Source organism: Chiloscyllium plagiosum, unplaced genomic scaffold (assembly GCF_037043375.1).
Source record: "Chiloscyllium plagiosum isolate Xiang-an unplaced genomic scaffold, Cpla_swu_hap1 HiC_scaffold_19, whole genome shotgun sequence".
Classification (NCBI taxonomy): domain Eukaryota; kingdom Metazoa; phylum Chordata; class Chondrichthyes; order Orectolobiformes; family Hemiscylliidae; genus Chiloscyllium; species Chiloscyllium plagiosum.
Genome location: NW_028270157.1, coordinates 40,084,609 through 40,111,417, shown reverse-complemented (window position 1 = coordinate 40,111,417; position 26,809 = coordinate 40,084,609). Strand labels below are relative to the sequence as shown.

Below are 26,809 nucleotides of genomic sequence, written 5' to 3'. Positions count from 1 at the left end.
CCTACACTCCTAAGGCTCTTTGTTCAGCAACACTCCCAGGGACCTTCCATTAGCTGTGTAAGTCCTGCCTAGTTTGCCTTATCAAAATGCAGTACCTCACAATTATCTAAATTAAACTCCATTTGTCGCTGTTCAGCCAATTGGCCCATCTGATCAAGGTCCATTGTACTCTGAGATAATCTTCTTCGCTGTCCACTACACCACCAATTTTGGTGTCATCTGCAAAATTACTAACTATACCTCTTACATTCACATTCAAACCATTTATATAAATGATGAAAAGCAGTCAATCCAGCATCGATCCTTGTGGCACACCACTGGTCATAGGCCTCAAGTCTGAAAAGCAACCCTCTACCACCACCCTCTCTCTTCTACATTCAAGTTCATTTTGTATCCAGTTGGTTATCTCATGTGATCCATGTGATCTCATGTGATCCCATGTGATCTAACCTAGCTAACCAGCATACCATTTGGAACCTAATGCTTGAAATCATTGCTGATTGTCATGTCTTTCAGAGAAAGAAATCTGCCATCCTTACCAGGTCTGACTCCTGACCCATCACGTGGTTGACACTCAACACTCTTCTGGCAATTAGAGGGATGAGCAATAAATACAGACCAGTGACATCCACATCCTGCTCATCAAGGGTCCACAAATTAAGATTTACTTCGCCATTTCTGACCATAAGTGACTCAGAAGGTTATACTTTCTCCAAGTTACTGGACAAATGTATTAACTGCATTTTAATGACACCCAGGTCATTTCCACCAGGAGTCAGAAATTATCATCTGTATTGGTAACCACACCTTGAAACTCATGCATTTAAGCATGATTGAGTACTCCTTCTCTTCTTTGTGATACAGGTGGTAATCCATTGTCTCAAGAAGGTGAATGGTGTTCTATTCAGGAGGACTAAATAAATCCCAATAGATATAGGCTAACAGAGAGAGAATGATTTAGTTGTAAATATTGGCACATTTCCTCATACTGCAGGGGGTATTGTATCTGCTGTGAGAATATTGTTAGGTTATAAGATTACTGCTGGTTATAGATAGGATACCTGTGATTACAACTAATGCTACTCCAGAAATAAATATTGCAGATGCTGGAAATCCGAAATAAAAACATAAAATATTGGAAATGCTCAGGTCTGGCAGTGAAGAGAGAAACAAAGTTAATAGTTAAAGGTTTTATTTGATTGGTCCAGCAAGAACAATTGCCCTTTAGTGAGTAGGGAACCTTCTGATGGCAGGAGACAGCATTAATCTTTAACTGAGATATGGCAATAGTGGTCTCAGACAATGAAAGAGGTCAGATGGAATGATACATTGTTTCTGTCAAGGAAAGGATTTCTAATTAAAAGGACTCTAACATTAAGCAGAAAAGCTGAATTGGAGATGGATTCTTCTGGCCACAGCCTCACTCAGATCTCTAACCTCTATCTGAAGGTACCACTGAAGGATGTGAGGGACCAAGGACCAAAGTGAGATGATCTTTCCCAAGGTAGAATGGAAGAGACCAGCCTCTCAAACCAAGCAGGCATACAGAGAAGTGGTCAGCAAATGCCAACAGCAGAGTTGTGGAGACTCCAGTGTGGAAAACGGGCACGCAGAGAGTTCAAGGGCTTCAGGAGGTGAGAAAGTGAGTAACATGTCATTTTTCAAGTGGCAATGTCCACACTCTTGACTTCGCCAACATTACCGACACGCATTGCTCAGAAGAACACATCTTAAAATTCTTGCTATCCCTCTCTCAATGTACCTCACATGTCCATTGAACAACCAGTGCACACCTTAACCATTATGTTATTACTTTCTTGCACTCATGCCTCATGGTAACTTTAAAAACAAGTTGTCATTTAATGTTGCTCAAAAAAACATAGAAACAGAGAGCCTGTCATCCATTATGATCATGGCTGAGCATCCAATTCAAGAGCCTGTTCCCATATTTCTCCTCATTATCGTTCAATCCCTTTTGCCCCAAGTGCTATATCTAATTCCTTCTTGAAATCATACAAGTTTTGTCCTTGGCTACTTTCTGTAGTACTGAATTTCACTCTTTGGGTGAAGAAATTTCTTGTCATCTCAGTCCTAAATAGTTCATCCCATATCCTTAGACTGTGACTCCTGATGTTTCCTGCAACTATCCTGTCTAGTCCTGTTAAAATTTTATAGGTTTCTCTAAGACTCCCCCCTCATTCTTCTGAACTCCAGTGAATGTAATCCTAAACAAATCAACATCCCCTACATATACGTCCTGTCATCTGAGGAATCATCTGATTAACGTTTGCTGCACTCCTTCGTACAATCATAGAATCCCTACAGTGCAGAAAGTGGTAATTTGGCCCATCAAATATGCAACGACCCATCAACATGCAATCATATTGAAGCATCTCTGCATCCTCCTTACAGCTCACTCTCCCATCCAGTTTTGTGTCATCAGCAAATTTAAAAATATTACATTTAGTTCCTTATCCAAATCATTAATACATATGTTGGATAACTGGAGTCCTACTTGATCCCTGTGGTATCCCATTTGTCACTGCCTGCTATTCAGAAACAAACCTGTTTATTCCTACCTGTATTCCTTTCTGCCAACCAATTTTGTATTCATTTCAAGACAGTACTCCCAAATCTACATGCTAATATGGGACTTTGTTGAAAGTCTTCTGAAATTTCAAATAAATCACACAGCTCTCCCTCATCAAAGCCTACATCCGCAAAGAATTCCAGTAGATTTGTCAAATATGATTTCACTTTTTGAAATCCAGGCGAATATAGTCCAAACCCACTACTGTTTTCCAAATGTCCAGCTTTAATTATTTTGTAATAAATTTTAGCACTATCCCCATGACTGCTATCAGACTAACTGGTCATAGAATCTTAGAGATCTACAGCACAGAAAGAGACTCTTCAGCCTATTGCATCCATGCCAGTCATAAACAACCACCCAACTATTTTAATCCCATCTTCCAGCAGTTGGACCATAGCCTTGTATGTCTTAGCATCACAAGTGTTAATCTTAAGTGTTATGCACATTTCTGCCTCAGTCCCCTTATAGGAAGTGAGTTTCAGATTTCTACCACCCTCTGGGTGAATAAAAAGCTTTCTTACCTCTTCTCTAAACCTTTCCCCCCTTACCTTAAATCTATGCCCCCTGTTCATTGATCCCTCCATAAAAAGAAACATCTCTTCCTATCTATGATTCTCATAATTTTATACATCACAATCATGTCTGCTCTCAATCTCTTCTGTTCCAAGTAAAACACCTCAGTTTGTCCAATCTCTTTTCATAACTTCAAAACACTCCAGGCCAGACAACATCTTGGTAAATCTCCTTTGCACTCCCTCCAGTGCTTTCACTTCCCTTCAATAATGTGGATTCAAAACTGTGCATAATATTCTGGCTTGGCATAACCAACAACTTAATTATCTTTAATTCCTGGCTTTCTCTCTGCCTCCCTTCTTAAATGGAAAAGTTACCTTCCAATCTTTAGGAACTGTTCCAGAGTCAATAGAATCTTGCAAGATGATCAACAATGTATCCATTATTTCTCAGGGCGTTTCCTTAAGTACTCTGGACTATAGATTATCAGGCCTTGGAGATTTATTGACCTTCAATCCCACCAATTTCCCTAGCACCATTTTCCTATGAATACTAATTTCCTTCAGTTCCTCCCTCTCACTAAACCCTATGTGCTCCAACATTTCTGCTATGTTATTTGTGTCCTCCATTGTGAACACAAGACCATAGTACATATTTGGTTGGTCAGCTACTTCTTTGTTCTCCATTAGAAATTCCCCTGTTTATAATTGAAGGGACCTACATTCATCTTTATTAATCTTTTTCTTTTCACCTATCCATAGAAACTTGTGCAGTCAGTTTTTATGTTTCCTGCAAGCTTACTCTTATACTCACTTTTCCCTTTCTTAATAAATTCCTTTGTCTTCCGTTGCTAAATTCTAAACTGCTCCCACTGCTCAGGTCTGCTGTTTTTCTCCTGGCCAATCTGCCTGCCTTTTCCTTGGATCTAATACTTGCTCTAATTTCTCTTGTAAGATAAGGCTTGGCCACCTTTCCCATTTTACTTTTGTGCCAGACAGGAATAAACAACTGTTGCAGTTCACCATGCATTCTTTGAATGTTTCCCAATGCCTTTTCATCATCTCCCCTTTGAGTAACATTCCTCAATCTATCATAACCAACTCGCACTTCAAATGTAGATTCAGGACCTTTAGATCAGAATCAACTATTCCATTCTCCATCTTGATGAAGAGTTGTGTCATATTATTGTTGCTCAGCCCCAAGGAACTTCACCCAACTAGACTGCCCAATTACTCCTTTCTCATTACTCAATATCCAGTTTTGGATGACCTGTTCGCTAGTTGGTTCCTCAATATTTTGGTCCAGAAAAAGATCCTGTATACATTCCAGGAATTCCTCCTCTACAGTATTGTCACTATTTGATTTGCTCAGATTAAAGTCACCCATAATTAGATAAAGTTAAAAATCACACAAGACGAGGTCATAGCCCAACAGGTTTATTCAGACAGACTAGCTTTCGGAGTGCTGCTCCTTCATCAGGTGATTGTGAAGTGTAAGATCATATGACAGAATTTATAGCAAAAGGTTACAGTGTGATGCCATTGAAACAATATATTGAAAAAAACTGGATTGTTTGTTGTCTGTCATCTTTTTTAATGACCATGTTAGTTTCCGTTCTTTCATATGTAAATCCCAGAACTTTTTAAAGTTACATTTTCAAGTTAGCTCTAATAATAGGTGCCATCTCAGCTCAGATACTGCATTGAAGGTGTGAGGTTAAAGTCTGTCTGTGTCCCACTGTTCAGCCTTATTCTATTTCTAAAGTGGGATTTACAAAATCTTACATGGGTTTATGCATTTTTTGAGCAAAATAAAATGTAACTCTGCAAGTACAAATTCACCCCACAAACTATATATGTGCGCATGCAGGTGAGTGTGTGGGTGTGTATGTATGGGAGGGGTTGTGAGTGTCTGTGAGAGAGTGTGTGTATATGTATGTCTGTGAGTGTAACAGGGTATAAGTCTGTGAGAGGGTGTGTGCGTGGGTATGAGAGAGCTTGTGTGAGAGAGAGGGTCTGAGTATGAGTGTGTGTGTGTGTGTGTGTGTGTGTTTGTGCGCACGTGTGTGCATGCACGCGCGCATGTGCACGTGTGAGAGTGTGTATAGTGCAGTGGGGTCACCTTTATTGTGACATGAACCCAAGGTCCCAGTTGAGGCCATGACCATGGGTACCAAACTTGGCTATCAGTCTCTGTTCGGCACTTTGTGTTTTTGCCTGTCCTGAAGTCCGCCTTGGAGGATGGTCACCCGCACGTCCGAGGCTGAATGTCCTGGACCGGTGAAGTGTTCTCCAACTGGGAGAGAACTCTCCTGGCTGGTGATTGCTGTGCAGCGCCCATTCATCCGTTGCCGTAACCTCTGCTCGGTCTCACCAATGTACCATGCCTCGGGGCATCCTTGCCTGCAGCTTATGAGATAGACAATGTTGGCCAAGTCATACGAGTACCTGCTATGTACATGGAGGGTGTGTCCCCATGTGTAATACTCCACAACCACCTGGTGAAGGAGCAGTGCTCCAAAAGCTAGTATGTCCAAATAAACCTGTTGAACTATAATCTGGTATTGTGTGATTTTTAACTTTATGCACCCCAGCCCACTAGCTGCACATCCAAATCATAATTTGATATGTTCCTTTATTGTATGCATCTCTAAATTCCTGTTTAATGCCATTCTCTCGTACAGTTTGGGGGTCAAATGTTTTTTGCCCTTTGTATTTCTCAGCTATAACCATACAGATCCCATGAAGTCAAGGCTTTTCATCTTGCACTCACCAGAATTGAAATGCAAGAAGACCAACTTAGAGATGGACCAAAACGTTACACAGCATGGTGGCTCAGTGCTTAGCACTGCTGCCTCACAGTGCCAGGGACTCAGGTTCGATTCCAGCCTCGGGTGACTGTCTGTGTGGAGTTTGCACAATCTTCCCGTGTCTGCGTGGGTTTCCTCCGGGTGCTCCGGTTTTCTCCCACTGTTCAAAGATATGCAGGTCAGGTGAATTGGCCATGCTGAATTGTCCATAGTGTTAGGTGCATTAGTCAGAAGGAAATGGGTTTGGGGTGGGTTACTCTTCGGAGGGTCGGTGTGGACTTGTTGGGCATACAGACCTGTTTCTACATTGTAGGGGAATCTAATCAAAAGGATACTGATTGGTTGAACGATGTTCAGCATTCAGGTGTAGCAAGAACTGTTAACTATCAGAGATAATTGATTAGATTCAGACCTGACAGGTTGACTCTGATTTTCCTTGGAAAAAGAAATTAAAATGACTGGAATATTTGAAGATCATTGTTGTGGAACTTGACTGCCTCCACAATCATTTCTTCAATGACAGATGTATCATGAGTAGGCATATACTGTTTTTCAGCAAAGAATAGGGTCATGTAACCTCCATTAAATGTAATCATATTGTGAGCCTAATTGAGAATCTTAAATTGAGTTCCAGTGTAATCCTGGAACAGCCAGGATCATTTGTCAAATGCTGTCCTTCACTCAAATCAACATAAATATTTTCTAGAGTCATAGAGATGTACAGCACGGAAAGAGACCCTTCGGTCCATGCCAACCGGATATCCTAACCTAATCAAATCCCACTTCCCAGCCTTGGGCCCATATCCCTCCAAACCCTTCCTATTCATATACCCATCCAGATGCCTTTTAAATGTTGCAATTGTACCGGCCTCCACCACTTCCTCTGGCAGCTCATTCCATACACGCACCACCCTCTGCATGAAAATGTTGCCCCTTAGGTCTGTTTTGTATCTTTCCCCTCTCACTCTAAACATATCCCTCTACTTCTGGACTCCCCCATCCCAGGGAAAAGACTTTGTCTATTTATCCTACCCATGTCCCTCATGATTTTATAAACCTCTATAAGGTCACTCCTCAGCCTCCGAAGCTCCAGGAAAAATAGCTCCAGCCGATTCAACCTCTCCCTATAACTCAAACCCTCCAACCCTAGCAAATCCTTGTAAATCTTTTCTGAACTCTTTCAAGTTTCACAACATCCTTCTCATGGGAAGGAGATGGGAATTGCATGTAATAGTCCAAAAGTGGTCTAAACAATGTCCTGTACAGCTGCAGCATGACCTCCTATACTCAGTACTCTGGCCAATAAAGTAAAGCATACCAAATGCCTTCTTCACTATCTACCTGCAACTCTATTTTCAAGGAGCTATGAACTTGAACTCCAAAATCACTTTGTACAGCAACATTCCTTAGGTTCTTACTATTAAGTGTATAAATCCTGCTAAGATTTGCTTTCCAATACTTGTAATTTTCTGCTTTCTCTCTATGCAGGAGCAACAACCTCAGGGAGAGGCAGAGACCGAGTCTGTGGGGGGGGGATGAAGGCTTGACAAGTAATGTTCCAGAAGACTGCAGGCGTTAGATCGACCAAGAGCCTGTTAAATGCACACACTTTCTTAATGCCCAAGCAATACCATGAATAATATTTTGAGATAAGAAAACAAGCGTTAACAGACTGTAAAGACTTTCAGTTAAATTGTACTCATTGATTATATAATTGGAGCAGTAATATTGATACAGGGGCAATGTTTTGAAAATTCTGAAAGCAGAAATGCTGAATATCTATGAGTTAATGAATTAAGTATCATAAAGAAGTACATGACAGAAAACAGAATTCTGGCACTCCAAAGAAGTAAATGACAAGTCATAAAGAGAAATTACAGCTTAGAAATCAAGACAGACCAGGCAGTTAAAAAACTAAGGCGTGAAGTAGTAAGCTTAATGCCAAACAGCACAGAAACACATGGGCACAAGTGCTGATCTGACAGATAAAGTATCTGTCAAAATGTTTTTAATCTAACTTGCAGCATTGCAACATGCACATTGCCATACAATTAAACAAAATTAGTTGACTGGTGGCATTAATCAGTACTGACACAATAAAAAGGCATTGGTGGTAATCATTCTGCCTACTGCTCGTTACGAACTGCAGCTTTCAAACCAGACCAGAAGCTGCTAAACCTGATTAGAATACTATGACTCTCAAATCCAATGTTGCTATCATTTAAATAAATAAGATGTATTGTCAGTATATAGGCTCTTTTCTAAATAATTATTTGAACTGCATAACACCCTTGCATGATAAAAACAACTTTCAACTTTGATTATCAATTAGAAACATTACTTTAAGTCAAGTGCATAAGATGCAATTAGGGCAGAGACCAGGAATTCAACACATCCACTTACATTCAATTCACGCAAGCAAGTTTATTCATCCAGAATGGAAAAGAGGCCAGTTATCATTATCAGTGATTTTAAACTTTTTCAGTCTGAAAGACCTAATGGAAATTGTTGATATACTTTCAGGAATGCCCTCTATTTTCAAAGTAAGTTGTGCATTCATTCCATTAATGTCTAACATGTGTTGTCAATCACCCGAACCAACATGCCACCATGAGATATCCAAGGAATGTCCTGACTCGTCAGGTCTGACAAAACACTATTCTAGTCTTCCTGGCTCAGGTTTATGTATTAGTTTGGTCAGTTCCATGCCATGTCAGAGTTATATTTCTCTTTCCCTTCCAGAGTGCTCTGTATTCCAAACATCCTCTGTGCTTAATAAGGCATCAAAATGAAAATGGTGGTTTACATTGCTAGATACTCTGACAAAATTATCAAACATCTACTTCAGATGGACTGTAAATTTGGTACAAGTGGTTATAAAACCAAGTCAGAGCCTAGAAACCCCACAGCAATTAACTGCTGACTCTCCAAAGACTGTCTGCCATTTGTAAATCACAAGTCAGGAGTGTGATGGAACACCATCCAGGACAAAGCAGCCTGTTCGATTGGCACGACATCCACAAAATATTCACTTCCTTCACCATCAACTCTCAGCAGCAGAAATATTTCTCACCTACAGGATGCACTGCAGAAATTCACTCCTCAGACATCACTTCCCAACTCACGACCACTTCTATCTAGAAGAGTGAGAGCAGCAAGGAAATGGGAACACCACTACCTGCATATCCCTCTTCAAGACACTCATCATCCTGACTTGTAAATATGTCACCACTCCGTCAATATCACTGGGTCAAAATCCCTAACAGCATTGTGGGTTTACATACAGCACATCCACCTCTGTGGCTCAAGAAGGTCGCCCATCACCAGCTTCTTAAGGGCAACTAGGGAAGGGCAATAAATGCTGGCCCAGCTAGCAACACCAACATCCCATGAATCAACAGAAAAAAATGGTTAGTTGACAGTATAGGACATCACTGTTGAAAACAATTTTGGTGTCACCTAACATCCACACTAGCAGTTTTGGCATTGAAATGATTAAGAGTGGGACCATGGCTCAAATTTACTTCTAAAGGAAGCACACTGAAGCCAATTATTTTACTTATCATTGTCCTGCATGAAAACAATTAATTTAGCTGAAATTAAAGCTTGAAGATGGGATCTCCCAGGTCTGCATGACTTCATTGCAGATCTGAAACAACTTATTAATTCTCCATCATTCACCTCATTAAAAAACTAAAATACTTCTGCTGGAAAGACATTTCACTTTTTCAATAAAATCATAAACCACAAATTCCTTTTTCACTGAAGGTAGAGCCTACTGTGGTACTACAAAAGTGTTGGCTGGGATATATCTGGGGCTATCAGAGTACTTGAGGATCACCATTGCAGCATACACAAAAAAGAGAAATAATAGTATGATTGTCTAACCTGACAGTTTTCAACTCACAAACCAAAGGCCAACATCTTCCTTACAACAAAGTTTTACCGAGTACTATTCTACTCTGAGAATTTTACAAGTCTAGTCATTTGACTGGATGGTTCAATTTGCAAATTCAATTATATTTTGAATCTCATTCGAGTGTCCCTGTTATCAGATTTCATTATTACAGAGTGAAATTTAATTGTATGATGCTTTGTGAAAGATTCAGTCCTACGTTTCACAAATCATTTATCAAACTAGTTTGGCTCTAAAGCACTAGCTGGGTAATTTGTTGTTAATCACTGTCAGTACTCATAATGTGGCCAATTTTCATTCTTTCTGTCAGGCAGAAACAGAGCAACAACATACAGGACAGTATTATTTATTCCTATTTCTTCTGAGATGTGTGTCTTCACTATTTTGTGAGGCCTACCAACTCATGAAAATTGGAGTCCTATGACATCAACAGGACCTCAAAACATTTTGTGAAGTATCAATGGTGCGCAACATGAGTGTAAATGTGCAAATCAGTGTGTAACACTTGATTTCACTTACTGTAGCCATGCCTCGTGATGCCTGTGGACTATTACGACAATGTTCAGTTTGATCTGTAACTAGTTGTCTTCTAGCTTTCCTAGTCTGTAATTCTGCACTCTTTAAAAACATATTCCCATGCCCATTAGGGATTTCAACCTTAGTTATTGAGCCTGTGATGACCATTTGCTGTCAATCTGAACCTGACTCAGGACAGTCCCTATAGATCCTGATGAAGGGCTTATGCCCGAAACATTGATTTTCCTGCTCTTTGGATGCTGCCTAACCAGCTGTGCTTTTCCAACATTACACTCTTCGATCCTATAGATCACCAGTCAACCAATGCACTTCATAACTCCTTGGAGAACCTAATGTTCCAGCTCCACGGAGTTCTTAACTCTCCTGCTGCAGCATATCACTTATTAGTCCTGAAATGATTTTATCATCAACTATAGATTCAGTCTCCATCAATCTTGAAATACAGTTTTCTTCTGTAGTGTCCACTGAAGCATAGAATCACTGTTCTGTTGCAGAGTGAAGCCATTTGATCCATTGTGCCTGCATTGAGTCGTGGAGTCATAGAGGTCTACAACATAAAAAAATTCCCTTCAATTCATTGAGGCTGCACTGGCCAAAAGCAAGCACTTAATTATTCTAATCCCATTTTTGAACTTTTGGTCTGAAGCCTTATATGCGTTGGCATCACAAATGCAAGTGCAGAGTGTTTTTTAAGTTCACCTTTTCTTACTGCTGACAGTCTGCATGAACAGATTCTTAAATCTGTGACAGAAGAAATCTTCAGATCTCCACAACTACCAGTATGTGGCATGAGATAGCGAAGTCAAATCCTTGCTACTGTCCACCATGCTGCATGAGCAATTCTTCACTACTGACCACCTTGTTGTTTGAGGCATTCTACACTATTGCTCATGATGGGCAATCCTCTTTTCGGTTAGGGATTTACAAGGCACACCTGTTTTAGTGATCTGAAGTAGGAATAAGAAAACTACTTGCTAGTCTAATAAGAGGAGGCTCCTGTCTTCAGCCAAATGTAGTTTACTGCATATTAGCAACTAAGTACAAGTTAAGTGGAATGAGAGACATTGTTACACAGACTGAAGAAGATTTGGATGATCCACCAGTATTTCTCCTTTCAACGCTTATACCAACTTAAACTCCATGTTGTTTTAAAATCTGTTTTTGTCATGTCGTCCATAGGAAGACCTTTCTTTTAAGAAATATCCTTTTAGGATTCCAGTAAAAAATATACATTAATAAAATATACATTAATAAACTCTTGCAGAATGTATATTTCAGTAGAACTTTGTTAAAAGATTCTGTCCTTTAATTTTGTTCTTTTCTAACAGTATATCACTGCTTTTCTTTATAGCAAAGGCACACTGATTATTATTTATAAAATACAAATTCAACTCTCACCTTTCATGAAATTCAGAATTCAATACCTCTTCTTTGGAACGTGCTTTCCTCAATCCATGGTTGCACCCAATAGCTGTAATATATTTATAATCTTGGCTTGGAGCCTGCATGTAATAACAGGCTTGGCAATATTGCACGCTTCATGCATAAACACCCTTTACGACGCCAGTGGGGCACGTGTTGATCAATGACTGACACAATGCAATGATTATAGTAATAGAATGATAAACAATGGAAAAAATGTGCAATGTGTGCATAATTCCAAAATTTAACAGATTCCAAAAGTAACTGATAATATCCTGCTGATTATGGATAAGCCTCTAAGGATCCTAATTACAATAATTATGCACCATAGCTCAAACTATGAGGTCCAGAATTTTTCTAAGCATACTTTGTTCTGTTTTCTCTATTGGCTTTAACATGGATTTCCAATCCAGCTATTTATAAAATAATATTCATATTCAGATCCTCGATTGTGAGGTAATTTGTATTTAAAGCTTAACATTTGCAAGTTTTAGCTATCAATGTTGATGCACCTTTTGTATGGATTTACAAAATATTAAATCTCTGCTTGGGTCATATTTTCCCCAAGTATTTCAATGTAAACATACCCTATTGGGAATTTCATGTTAAAGTGTCTGTACCGACTCTTATGTTACCCAGTGGTTGTTAGGCACTGCTATCATAGAAATTTTCATATTAATTTTAAAACACATCAGTTATGTCTTTCACACAGTTACACTATCACAAAGTCTGTTGATTCACTACCACTTATTGTTACAGTTCCATCGGTCACTGCATGTGCCAAACTTTACTTATTTCATTTATAAAGATTCTTTTGAGCTGATAAAAACAAACATACTTCCATACGCAATTGGGAGCATAGCATGGGATGTTACAGTTCATCCAGGGATAAATGAAACATCAGACAAATTTAATAAAGCTTTTAAAGTCTTTGGCAATTATTTTAGCCTCACATCTATTAAGATTCTTAAATTGGAAAGATCTAACAAAAGAATGCAGCATCTAGATAAATTCATAAATGATTGCATTAATTATCTCTCCAGAAGGGATGAAACTACAGTGACTTAAAGTCAGAATTCATAAATGCCTGAATTGGCATTAGTGATCAATCTTTGTCAGATTTATTATAGTTCCAAGAACCTAACTTGAGAGAAAGTTACACATATGGTGAGTGAAGTAAAGGTCTGAATGCAAAATAGGTCAATTCCATGAAGAGAAGATATAAATTGATATAAGAGATCTATAGAATCCATTCATTTTTTGAGGTACAAAACCACAAACAATGTACCAGACATGTTAATGCAGCAGGTAGGATGAAACCAGACACTAAAAATTATTTAAAAGCCATGCAAAAAACATCTCACAAACACAAGTAGTGTCCAGCTTTTAAAACTGAATGCTTCTATTATAAGAAAGTAGGCTATTTCAGAAACCGTGCCAAAGCAGGACACAGGCACAGAAAGCAAATGTGTGAAAAACTACCTATGCTATCAGTTAAATGATGTGGAACAGTCTTTATTAGAAGATAAATCAGAAGCTTCCCATAGAAAATCAGTGACCTGGACTAAACATTTTGACGTATGTACAATTACATCGATGTGCAACTCATGAATTTCAAAATAGACACAGGAGCAAATGTCACAGTATTGTCAGATGGAGAGCCTTAGTTAACAAGACAGAGCTTACAGCCAACAAATGTTCAGCTCCCTGCCCTAACAGTATTGCAGTTAATGTTAAAGGTGTGCTACCAAGCAACTTTCCAATAAAGGGAACACCATATTCAGCAAAACCTTTATGCTCTTCACAATCAAGAATTTGCACACCTGAGTAGAAGAGCTTGTCTTGATTTCAATCTCATTCTAAATTGGGGGAAATTAAATAACAATGGTCAAGGAAAAAAAAAGAAAATTTTCAAAGACTTTGTAAGCTCATAATCTAAACAAAAAGCAGAATCTCCTGAGGTTCGATACATTGAAGTGAAAATACTTGTCTCATTTCATCAAACAGCTGGAAAGTTGTCACTATAGGGTTTGACTGAAATGTTTTCTAGAGCTGTCCAAATTGAAAAGGGTACAGAGGGTTTGGGAGATTAAGTCAGGTGGTTTGGGTATGGTTGGTGTTTTGATGGTTAGTGGTAGATGGGTAAATAAACACAGTTGGGGTGGGTGCTGATTGAACTGTTGGAGGAGATGATGAGAGTGAATGGTTGTCAGTGGAGGGGTTGGTTTGTTGTGGTGGTAGCTCAGTTGTGGTATTCACTTGAGTTGCACTGGATAACTACTAAGTTAAACTAGGTACTAAACAGTGAAATTTATTGGATAAGTATGCAGCTAAGTCCTGCGTCTCTGACCTAAGTCTCTGCCCAGATCTCAGGGTAGGAGACATTCAAGGAGGGTCCCTGGCAGCAGATATTAATCAATTAGATCTTTAAACATCCTGGGCACTTTTCACAATTATCTGTACTTCAACAGTTTCACAGAGTCCAGAGGTGCATTACCCAATGTACATCCCGTCTCCAACAATTTGGAGAATGAAGATGTGCGACAGTGACTTTAAAATATTCTCTACATGCTCGGTTTGGAATCGAGGTTGGATGTTTCATTTGAAAGACTCACCATTACAATCTTTTTCTTCAAAATAGTTTTAATAATCCGATCCTTCACTCCTCAGAATGACAAATAGGGGAGCTCTTTAATGTTTGCATTATCACTATTTCAGTCATTATCATCATTACAAGTTTGAGGTTGGTGGTAACCTAAAGGTTGATAATGACCATCGTGATGAATTATATTTTTACGGTTACCAATCTTAGCCCCTAAGTTCTCCTTCTTTTGTTGCTTTGTGTGTTGGGTGGTGGTTTGGTCTGTACTCTGTCAGCACTGTTCACATTTTTCTTTGTCTGTTGTTCATCTTGGAAATTTCAAGAACTATTAGGTTTCAGTTTTAATCATAATTGAGCAAATTACCTGATGTTAACAGAGGTTGATTGGCTAAATGAAATGTATTGCAGACTAACCCCAGTATTCAGTTGGCCAATTGGTGGATACCAATGATTGTGCAGCAACTCACTGCTCAGATAATTGAAATAATTGTTACTGTACGATAAAAACAATTGAAACTAAACCAAAAATACAAATACTCTGCATTAGAAACTACACCAACAGAATTTCACAAATATCACAAAAATGTAAGAATGAAAGCTGCTTAAAGGAGCTGCAAATGTTTAGTTCATGATACATGTTAACATTTAGTTCTGGGAATATTAAAATCATACAGGTAATTACATGGATGGGATTCAGGGATTGCCAGAACACCTAATGAAATGGCAGTTCAAAAACTGACCATGTTCATCTCATAAAATCATTTTTTATGAATGTTGCAGTCTGCTTAGTGACTACTACCTTTTTTGTTTAAAATGGACAAAGTTTGAAGTCACAGGTACTGACACAGCGAATAAAGCCATGAGATTCCATTGGCATAAACAAACAAAATAAGTTTTACTACAGACAGACACAATAATGAAACAATATAAAACAATGCCATTCTAACTTCCAGAATGAACATGAGCTAAATATGGGTAACACCTTAGCAGCATACAGCTAAGGTGTTTACTGTGTTCAAGACAGATTCCCCAGATTTTTCAGCAAACCCCAAGCACTTTTGACAGTGTGGGTCATCAATCTCAAAAATATGTCTCCTTTACAAGAGATTCCAATTCTTCACTGTTGAAGATCTGGCTTTGAAACTCCCTCAAAGCGTGCTCTGTCATGGACAGCCTCAATGATCATTTCAATCCTGTTCCGAGATCACATTCCATTGGATTCCGAAGACATTTTTCATTTGGTCATGGATGATGCTGACTAGGCCAGCATTTATTGCTCATCCCTAATTGCCCTGGAGATGGTGATGAGGACCTGGCTTATTAATCTACTGCAGTCCTTGAGGTGGAGGGAGACCCACAATGCTGCTGAGCATTCCAGGATTTTGACTTAACATCAGTTGAGGAGTATCAACATCGTTCCAAGTCAGTATGGTGCGTGGTTTGGAGAGAAACTTGCAAATAGTGACATTTTTATGTTTTAGCTACCCGGAGCCTTCTAGTTGGTAAAGGTCATGTGTTCATAAGGTGCTGGTGGAAGAGGCCTGGGAGTTACTGCAGTGCATGTTGTAAATGGTCAAATTATTATCAATATCCACTGGTGGTGTGGGAGTGATCATTAAAGGTAGTGGTTGGATTGCGAGTCAAGTGTGCTGCTTTGTTAGTAATCAGTATTGTATACAGTACTGCAGATGTGGTGGATACTTGGTACTGCTCCTGATGTGCTCTGTTGCACTCTTCATTCACAGCACTCCAGCACCAACTCATGAGCACAATCCCAACTGCTTTCTGACAGTTAGCTTCACAAAGGTGACTCTGCCCTGTAGGTTTCCTTAAGTACTGATATTTCTCAGCTGCACCAAGCTAATACTGCTTATGGGCTTCCTGTGCCTCATGTTTAGTTGCAATGAACCATCAATGGCTCCTAGTGCTTCCTTTGTGCCCAACGTGTTCTGGATGACTCTCAGGGATTTTCTTAACCATAGCCCTACCTTGTAGCTGCACCTACTAATAGGATTTGAACTGTAACTTCTCAAAGCTTGCTGCAGCAAAACCTTTCAGTCGGAGCTTCTTTCTCTGCTCTTAAATGCCTGACTGACAAGAAGCCCAAATGTATAACAGCCTTTTGCTTCGACTATCTCCAAGCATCTGGCTAAATTTGACTGTTCGGTACATCGTTAACTATTTAGAATGAGTTTGCAACAATATAGCAACTACTGAAACATCCTGTGCCTGTGTTACAATCTTAACACCTGGCAAATGGATTTTTAAAAATTGGGTTTTTGTTCAGAGAATTAAAGCTAAATTAGTTTAAAGGCATTCAGTAAACCCTGAAAATTTGTCAAATCTATTTTCTTCATCAGATCAAATATAATTGTAAATGAGGAATTTGAAAGTTGGATTGAGAAAATCCTAGAACAGGTTATATCACTCTGAGTATGGATAGAGTTTTGGAAGGTTTTCTGGTTTCAATATATCTGGGTGTTTTCTGAAAAAATTAGTTTTAGTTTGAACCTCAATAAGAGATGGAAAAGCAAATGATAGATAGGTAGTTGGAAGCACTAGTTTTTGGAGTGCTGCTCCAAATGTTAGAGCTTCCAATTAAACCATTTGGACTATAAACCTGTTGTGTGATATTTAACTTTGTACACCCCACTCCAACACTGGCACCTCCAAATCATGACAGGTAGGTAGGTCTGTGCTGTAAACGGAATGAAATAAAAAGGTCTGTGTGAGCAGCAGATGAGGTATAATTGTAATTTAATTATTGTGAGTAACAGAAGATGGAAGATTGTTTTGTTTGAAGCGAAAGAGAGAACCCACTCAGATTATCAAGGACAATCCAAGCCTGATTATGTCCAATGCAACCCAAAGCCTTACAGCATTTTATTGCAACAGAAAATTATTAGTTGAATTAGCTTGAATATATTGGAAGGTAACCAGAACAAGAAACGAGGCATAAAGAGAAGGTAAATTAATGTTTCATCTCTGAGAATAGCCTGAACTGTGGACAAATTTCCACAGAACCATGGCACACCTTATAGGTGCTCCATGCAGATGTAAATAACTTCAGGATTGATGTGTCTCATAAGAAAATTTTTGGGAAACAAAAAGTAAACCCTAAGTGTATAATGACGTAACTAGTTAAAAGAACTATTGTTAGTGTAATAATGTGCATTATGTTAAAGTCTTTTATCCAAAACATTTGTTTTGTGAACAATATTTGAAATCTTGTGGTACGGTTCTATTAATTAAGATGCCATTTTTGGATTTCTATTTACACATTAACAGCCCATTACCAGATTGTTACCATTAATTGACCTTTTCCTTAAGCTTTGCCATGAAATTGAAATATGAGCCAATCAGATGGAACCATTTTGTTGCATTGAACCTAAGAATGTTCGGAATTGTCCTTGATAACCTGAGAGTGTAGGAGCCTGCTTAGAAATTTTACATCTCCTCCACAACAATGTGCACAATTCACACTTTTCCTCATCTCCTTCTCAATAAGAGCAGACACAATATTCCCTATGGTCAGATGTTAGATGCCATTAACATTCTGAAGAAGACTAAAATGAAGATATAGAATAAGAAAGCATGAAACAATATTTAAGAAGGATGTACATGCCCTCTGAAAATATTATTGAGGAGCTATGTTTCAAACAAGATACAACTGGACTTGTACCTGGACAAAGGCCTGAAGCTGCCAGGACAGCCCCATCACTATGAAGACTAGGAAAGTAATTTTACAGTCCCCTGCTGGTTGGTTTGCAGGCAGGGAGTTGTAGAATTCTGAGAATACCCTTCGACTATCTACCTTCCTGCCCTGGCAATAATTGTACAGAGCTTAAAAATGTGTTGCTGGAAAAGCGCAGCAGGTCAGGCAGCATCAAAGGAGAAGGAGAATCAACGTTTCGGGCATAAGCCCTTCTTCAGGAAGAAGGGCTTATGCCCGAAATGTTGATTCTCCTTCTCCTTTGATGCTGCCTGACCTGCTGCGTTTTTCCAGCAACACCATTTTTAAGCTCTGATCCCCAGCATCTGCAGTCCTCACTTTCTCCTAATAATTGTACAGAGGTCAGGTGAGGTCCAGGGCAATCTGCCAGACCTTGATCCTACTGAGGCCCTTCCCAGTTGTAGTTTTGGTCTGGAAGAATCATGTTATGGATGTCGGCATAACTCAGCAGTTTAACCTACATGGACATTGGGCTGAAAGAGGGTGTGCTTCCCTTGCAGGCTTCCTGTCAAATTTGAATGGACCCTCATGGTCTTTTCTACACCCTGGTTGAACCCTCCAGCCCTCCTCCACCCAATGCCTACCCTCAGATATTGTAACTGGGCCTCCCATCCTGGGCATATCTCTTTGAGATATGATGATATACACCTATAAGCCAGTGTATCTTAAACTGCTGTCAATTGTTACATACCTTGATGGGATGTAATGCATTAATCCCATGACTTGTTGGGCATCTGACACAGCAATGACAGGAGTAAGATCTACTATGTTTAGCTCTGAGTGAAGATTAATTTAATTTTACCTTCAAATAATGAATTAACATATTTTTTCACAATCCTTGTGTGAATAATGCATTGACATCTGAAAGAAGAATGTAACAATGTCTCTGGACTCCACCAAGAGACTTCTGGGCTTCCCACACTTTATTCTATCGGACTAAATGTAACCCTAACAGTGGCCACCACTTTTGGTATTGTTGGCACCAAAAGACTGTTGGCCAATCAAATAGCTAACAGCTCTGTGAGGCAGCTTTTCATTCTAAGATATGGGTGGAAGGCCCACTCAAAACAAATTAATCCATACAAAATGTTGAATGGTTGCGGGGTAGCTATTATATGTGGGAATGAGTTCCGTGCCAACTTTTTCTCTGCTACTATCTGAAAACTCATTCCCATGTCTCCAGGTAGACTGGAGAAGAATCTATATATTTTAAATGTTGTTTATTCCAACAATGAGAACCATATAGGTCTGTCATGAAAGATCCCTGTAAGGGCAGGGGTGCTGTGTCACTGCCTTCACTGCCATTAAAGCATGTGTCTGGAAGACCTCCTAGCTTCCTGTAGATACAAAATATTTCTCCTCCTTTCCACCCCCTCTACCAAGACCTCCAGACAAAGTTCATACTTTGATGTCTACATTTTCCCATGCTGTGCCATTGCTCAGATTTCCTAGGTCACTTCTGAAAGACTTACAGCTATTGCTGCAGTTGTAGTGCACCTTCCCTTTAAGAGGTAGTGGATAGCTTTCATTAGTGCTGAATAGTTTAACTGTTGCAGGTGACTCATGTCATTGGCTTTGCTAAAGCACTTGCCCTATCAACAATGTGGTTAGCTCTGGCTGGATGTTGAAATAATCAAATGTCTGCATCGCAAACAATGGTTGTGTGACAATCGTGCACATTATTCCTTGACCATTTTTGGAGGGCAATAACTTTAGCCTCCCGTAGTACTATTGCTTTTCTTGTCTTGTGTCATCACTAACTATGATCTTCAGGTCATTCAAAACATAGCTGCAAATATTTTATACTACACCAGATTCTACTTGCCAAACAAACTGCGTTAGGTTCTGATCTTTGAACCTTCGATGTATAATTTTAAAATTATGTTTAAATATCTCTCTTGCTTGTCTCTTTCCATTTATGTAATCTCCTCATTGAAAGTTTCATTACCGTACTTCAGGAGAGTTTAAATTAAATTGACAGAAGACGGTTGGGCACTAGTTTATACAAATAGAAAAGAGGAACATAGTACATATAAGAATGTTTGATATACTTGAGAATTAGCATCACATGAGATATAAGCAGACTAAGAAGGACTATGTAGAATATAAAGGTAATTATAGTGTGTACATATTTTAGATTAGATTAGATTCCCTACAGTGTGGAAATAGGCCCTTCGGCCCAACCAGTCCACACCGACCCTCCGAAGAGTAACCCACCCAGGCCCATTTCCCTCTGACTAATGCACCTAACACTATGGACAATTTACCATGGCCAATTCACCTCACCTGCATATCTTTGTGATTGTAGGAGGAAACCAGAGCACCCAGAGGAAACCCACGCAGACACGGGGAGAATGTGCAAACTCCACACAGACAGTCATCCAAGGCTGGTATCGAACCTGGAACCTGGTGCTGTGAGGCAGCAGTGCTAACCACTGAGCCGCCCACAAAGCACAAACTATGGTGAGTAAGGTTCATGAGATTTAATGGCAGAAATAGCCAGGATATAGTGGCAACAATGGAAATGTAGCTTAAATATGGTGGGGTTGCATGCTCAATTGTCAAGGATACAATTTGTTCTGAAAAAGTATGAAGAAAAAAAGGGTGAAATAGTGGTAGTACTGATTAGGTAAGACATTATAATGTTGGAATGTGCGCTTGCATGGTTAAGGAGAGAATTGATTTGGTTCAATTTGAGAAACAAAAAGAATAAGATTACATTACTGAATAGTGGGATCAAGCAGCAAATCTGAAGGAAAATCACAAAGATGTTTAAGGATTCTAGCAATTAACAAATTATCAATTGGGATAATATTAGAGTAAAAAGAAAGAAAGGGGATAGGTTTCTGCAATGTATTCAGGAGCACTTCTTGACCCTTAACTTTCCACCTCAACTAAAAAGGAAGCATTTCTGGATCTGGTATTGGGGAATCATGTGAGTCAACAAATAAAATGTTTATGAAAAAATGCTTGGGTAAGATGAGAAACTCATAAGGTATAAATTAGCAAGGGATAAGAGCAAGGAACAATCTAAAGTAGAACTTTAAGATTAGAAAATGACTAATTTCATTAGGATGAGAATCTAGCCAAAATAAAATGGAACTACACTTTAATAGGAAGAAACCTGCATGCAAAAGCAAGCAACTTTACAAATGAATGGCATATTGGCCTTTTTTACTATTGATGCATAGAATATATGAATGAAGAAACCTTACTGCAGTTGTGTGATGAATTGGTGAGACCGCACCTGATAGGAGGTTAGTAGGGTGTATGGAGGGGGGCGGTGAGTGTGTTTACAGTTTACGGTCCTACTTTCCTCATCTAAAAAAGGATGTATTTGCTTTAGGTAGATTACAAACAAGGTTCATTACAATGATCCTGTGTTAACTGAGAAAATGGTGCTATTAATTTTAAATGCAACTGAGTGCTCTAAATATTGCCTAAATTTATTTCAGGCACGAGCTAATTAGATTACGGTCAAGGATTGAAAGTAAGTCCGTTGAATTCCAAAAAATGTAATTCCATAACACATAACTGACTATAGCTCAACACTAAGTGGATAATCTCTTTCAAACAGGTAATAAGGAAACATTGGATGGGAAGTCATAAGCTCATCCCTGTGTCAGTCTAACAACTCTATCCAGTATGTCCCCAGCAAGAGCATTATCAACAGCAGGCATAATTTCCAATTGAACCTCAGAATTTGTGAAGGTAATCAAGAGGATCAATTTCCAACAGAAAATGACCTCATAATTCCCTAAAGAGTTAAGGGTGTAAATGTCTTAATTTCTTATTGAATCCTTCCTAGGCCTCTGTCATTTATCAGAGTAGCAAAGGTTTTATCCAGCATTCCTGCTCAGAAAATTGAAACAGGCAACAATGTTGTGTACTAGAAATGCAAATATCGCCATTCCTATCACTTGAAATAAGGTATGGCCCTCCCTGCTGAAAACAGTCCTGAAATTAAGTATCAATATTTTTTATGCTGATACACCAAGTGTTTGTAAGTATTTACATAGTAATTCTAAATTGAATTACTTTGGAGAGATCATTTTAGGGTGTTAAAAAGATGTGTGAGCTCAAGTTAAAAGTTTCATATTGACCCATATTTTCTTGGAACAGTCACTAACTTGCTTGAGATTTTATTCTGACCATAAGCTACACTTTATTCTTAAAACCTTGCTTTATATTCAATTAATTATATGATAAACACAATGAGATAGACTTAATGAAACTGAATACACTCTTAATACATTTTCATTAAAGAATACATTTGTGAGAATCATTTAAATTTCTGGTTCAGTCAATATATAATCAGACTTAGGTCAGGGAAAATAAAACCAATGTACATATGCAACAAGACAAAACTACAGTCAGAACATTCTAATGCTTCCCATGTTGCAGAACATAAGATTAGAAGAAACTATTTTTATTGTGAATGTTCATTCTCTTGTTCAGCAATATATCAGAATAAAATGCTAGCAAAAGCCAAGGACAAGCAAGTTAAATTATATCATTTGATGAACAGAGTAAAATAATTCACATACACACAATTTGTTAGTGTAGGAATTTAGATCAATGGCATGAGTTATCGAAAAGTATAGTTCAGATAAGGATCTGAATTGCCCTCAAGTTTTAAGGAAAGTGCATCATGCACTTACCTTATCTTCCAGACGGATCAGTCTGGCTCCTGCAGTGTAGTAACCTTTGTCTAGTCCCTTTTCTATAAGTTAGGATAAAGCATAAAGAGTGACTTTAAAAAGAGTTTTGTTACTGTTCTCAATGAATAGTTTTAAGAAAAATGTATTATTAGTTAAGCATGGTGTACAATTTATTACACACCAAGCATTTTTGCTCTAAAAAATGATGGACTTGGCTTTATATCCACTGTTTCATCACATAACTGAATTGAATTTCATTTGGGAAGCATCATCCTGGCCTGATCACAATTTTCAAGGTGATTCACAGCAGCATAGGCAGGCCAGAAACTTCCTTGGAGCTATACTCTACACTTTATTTCCACTGTGCAGAAAACCCTTTTTTGGAGCGTGAAAGTGGGGTTTCCTTTCACTTCCCTCAAATTTACAACAGCTCCGTCAAATTCACAGCTGAAAACTGCAGGAGCAAATTTCTCAAACATGTTTTTAGCTACACAGAATGTGCATGGTTAGAAAATGTAATTTTAAGAAAAGTGGTTAAGTAATATAAATTATAAAAGTAAACAACTAGATAAAATAGCAGTTATACATTAATTACCATCAATTTGTCATTGACTGACATATAATATCAAAATGATCAGGACGTTAAAGTATATTATTAACTTATTGGTGAGTTTTTTAAAGCATGCTCAACATTTGGAGCAGATATACAGCAATCGGCTAAATTCAAAACTTTGATACAAGATTAGTTTCACTGTGGCCCAAGAACCATTTTTAATGCTGGTATGAAAACTATGACATTATTGCAACATATTTGCCAGGAATCTGTGGTTGTGCTAACAGTGAAGCAGCATTCAGCATCATTCCTGAGTAAAACTGACAGCAACTTCTGGCACCTTTGTAGCTGCAATAAAAAACAATTGAAAGTTGCTAACAGTGATATCCTTCTTCAACAAAAGATGTAGTGTTGCATAATTTGCGCATGTAATCTACACAATCAGTTAATTCGCGTGAATTTTTGAAAAGTATTTTAACCATTAGAAATGTTGAGCCTTGTTGATGGCATAACTGAGTTTTTAACAGTGAAGGTACTGTTAAGTGATAAATAAGCTCGCTACCTGAAAAAATAACTTCCCAAGCATCCCATTGTGTAATACGATTTCTATGATTTTTAAGTTAATAAAACTTATTTTAGTTTGGTTTTTAAAGATATTTTAAATGAGAATTTAGCTTCTATCTTCATCCCATGTTTATTTCCCAATCTTTAGTCTGCTTTCTGTAAAAAGACTAAAACGTGAACTATAACTTTTGAAGAAGGATCACTCGACTCAAAACGTTAACTCCGATTTCTCTTCACAGATGCTATCAGATCTGCTAAGCTTTTCTAGCAATTTCTATTTTTGTCTCTAATTTTTAGGTTTTATTTCCTAATTTGTGGTCTAAGAGAATTTTTCAATATGTTTGGCTCCCACACATTGTCCGTAGGTGGCATCAGATTGAAATTGGTGCTCCAATACGGACTATTAATGTGTTGGAACTTATTAAATCATTGTGGACAACTTTCCTTTGGGTCAGGAGTGAACGTCATTCCTTTGTTCCTGGCTGCAGTCTCTGTGTCAGAGATATTATCAGGCAAATTTATATAGAAAACTAGTACCAGATTTTACCAAGCGACTTTTTTTTTAGTTGTTTAGTAATGTACCATCACTGGCTGTACCAGTATTTATTGCCTATCCCCAATTTCCTATGTGAAGGTGGTAGTGAGCTACTGAACAGCTGCAATCTGTGTGTTATAAGTTGAAATAACTTCAGAGGCCAGTACCTTGTCACGAAGTCACCATTTATTTATACATGAACAGTCCTTAACTTTAACACTGCCCCATTCCAAATAAGCTAGTAAAGTGGCAATATCTCTGACACTCCCCTTTATTTTTTTTTCTCTTTTTTTTTAGTACTTATTTTTTCCCAAGCACCCATGTTGTGTGTGTGTAGGTGTGAGACGCAGTGAGACACACAAGGTGTATGAATCTTTTTTCAATTTCCACCACCAGGAAGAAAGGAAACACTTGAGTGGCCAGTGACAAGCAGTGTCCTACACAAAAGGCAATGCTGTGTGATCAAACAGTGAAGGGGAGGGCAGGGATTAAATCAAAATAGAGTTGGAGGGGGAAATAATGCACTCCACTCCCTGCGGCACCCACCTCTCCCTGAACAACTCCAGGGTGTTGGTGGTACTGCGTGCTCCTTCTCCAAGGACACCCGGGCTCTAACGTAACCGCGGAAGAGGGGCAGGCAGTCGGACACTCCCCTTTATCTCATCTTTTTCACAGTGAGAGACACAAGGTGTGCGAATCTTTATTTAATTTCCACCACCAGGAAGAAAGGAAACACCCGAGTGGCCAGTGACAAGCAGTGCCCTTCACAAAAGGGCAATGCTGTGTGATCAAACAGTGAAGGGGAGGGCAGGGATTAAATCAAAATAGAGTTGGAGGGGGAAATAATGCACTCCACTCCCTGCGGCACCCACCTCTCCCTGAACAACTCCAGGGTGTTGGTGGACACCGCGTGCTCCTTCTCCAAGGACACCCGGGCTCTAACGTAACCGTGGAAGAGGGGCAGGCAGTCGGACACTCCCCTTTATCTTTTTTTTTCTTTTTTTTTCTACTTTTTCACACTACCACCTAAGTGCAGTAGTGCTTATTATTTTTTTTTTCCCCAGCACCCATGGTGTGTGTGTGCAGGTGTGAGACACAGTGAAAGACACAAAGTGCACAAATCTTTATTCAAATTCCACCACCAGGAGGATAGGAAAACACCCGGGTGGCCAGTGACAAACACTGCCTTTCACATCAAAGGGCAGTGCTGTGAGATCAAAACAGTGAAGGGGAGGGTAGGGACTAAATCAAAATAGAATTGGAGGGAGAAATAATGCACTCCACTCCCTGCGGCGCCCACCTCTCCCTGAACAACTCCAGGGTGTTGGTGGACACCACGTGCTCCTTCTCCAAGGACACCCGGGCTCTAACGTAACCGCGGAAGAGGGGCAGGCAGTCGGACACTCCCCTTTATATCTGTCAGTCAGAGTTGCCTGATTGGACCAGATTAACAGCAACTCATTCTAGGAGGTTCAGCTGATTGACCTCATTATAATCACAACATAAGTGACCCCACAAATCTGTTAGACAAGAAGATCTAAAAATCTGATGAGCAATAGTGGAGGCAACATACTTTCAAGTCAGGATAGTGCATGGCTTGCAGGGCACGTTGCTGGGGTGATATTCTAATGACTGGGTATTGCCTATGTCTTGCTGAATATGGACATGGACTGTTTAAGTATCTGAGGTGTTGCAAATGGTGCTGTACATTGTATAATCATCAGTGAACATCACCACTTCTTACTTTATGATGGAGTGGAGGTCATTTATGAAACTGTTCAGTGGGTGGACAAAGGACAAGATCCTTCGAACCTCCTACAGAGATGCCCTAGGACTGATATGATTGACCTCTAACAACCAAAATCCCTTGGGCTATGTATTATTTGAACCAATGAAGAGATTGCCCCTTGATTCCTCTTGACTCCAGTTTTGTTTGGTCTTTTGATTTAGGCTTGATGCTTCACTTGGTCAAATGACATCTTGATGTCAAGGGTTTAGCTGTTTTGTCTATGTTTAGACCAAGACTGTACTGAGGTCAGGTGCTGAGGGGCACTGACAGAACCTAAAATGAGTGTCAGTGAGTAGATTATTGTTGAATAAGTGTCACTTGATAGCACTGTTGATAACTCATTCTTACACTTTGTTAATGATTGAGAATGGATTGAGAGTGCTGTTAATTGGCTGGGTTGGCTTTGTCATAATTTCTGTTTACAGGATATACCTGGGTGATTTTCCATATTGCTGGTAGTGGCCAGTGTTTTAAATGTACTGAAACAGCTTGGTTAGGCATGTGGCTAGCTGTGGAGCACAAATCTTCAGGACTATTGCCAGAATGTTGTCATGGTTCATAGCCTTTTCAGTATTCAGTATT

General features: G+C 39.0%; 1 protein-coding gene across 1 annotated transcript in view; it reads right to left on the bottom strand.

The window, feature by feature from the left end:
- The window catches only part of kcnq1.2 (potassium voltage-gated channel, KQT-like subfamily, member 1.2), a 599,569-nt gene that overhangs the window by 206,711 nt on the left and 366,049 nt on the right, over positions 1 to 26,809 (bottom strand). Inside the window, exon 18 of the mRNA XM_043709474.2 lies at positions 22,787 to 22,848. Within this exon, the coding sequence (XP_043565409.2) occupies positions 22,787 to 22,848 (62 nt within the window). The remainder of the gene's footprint in view (positions 1 to 22,786; positions 22,849 to 26,809) is intronic.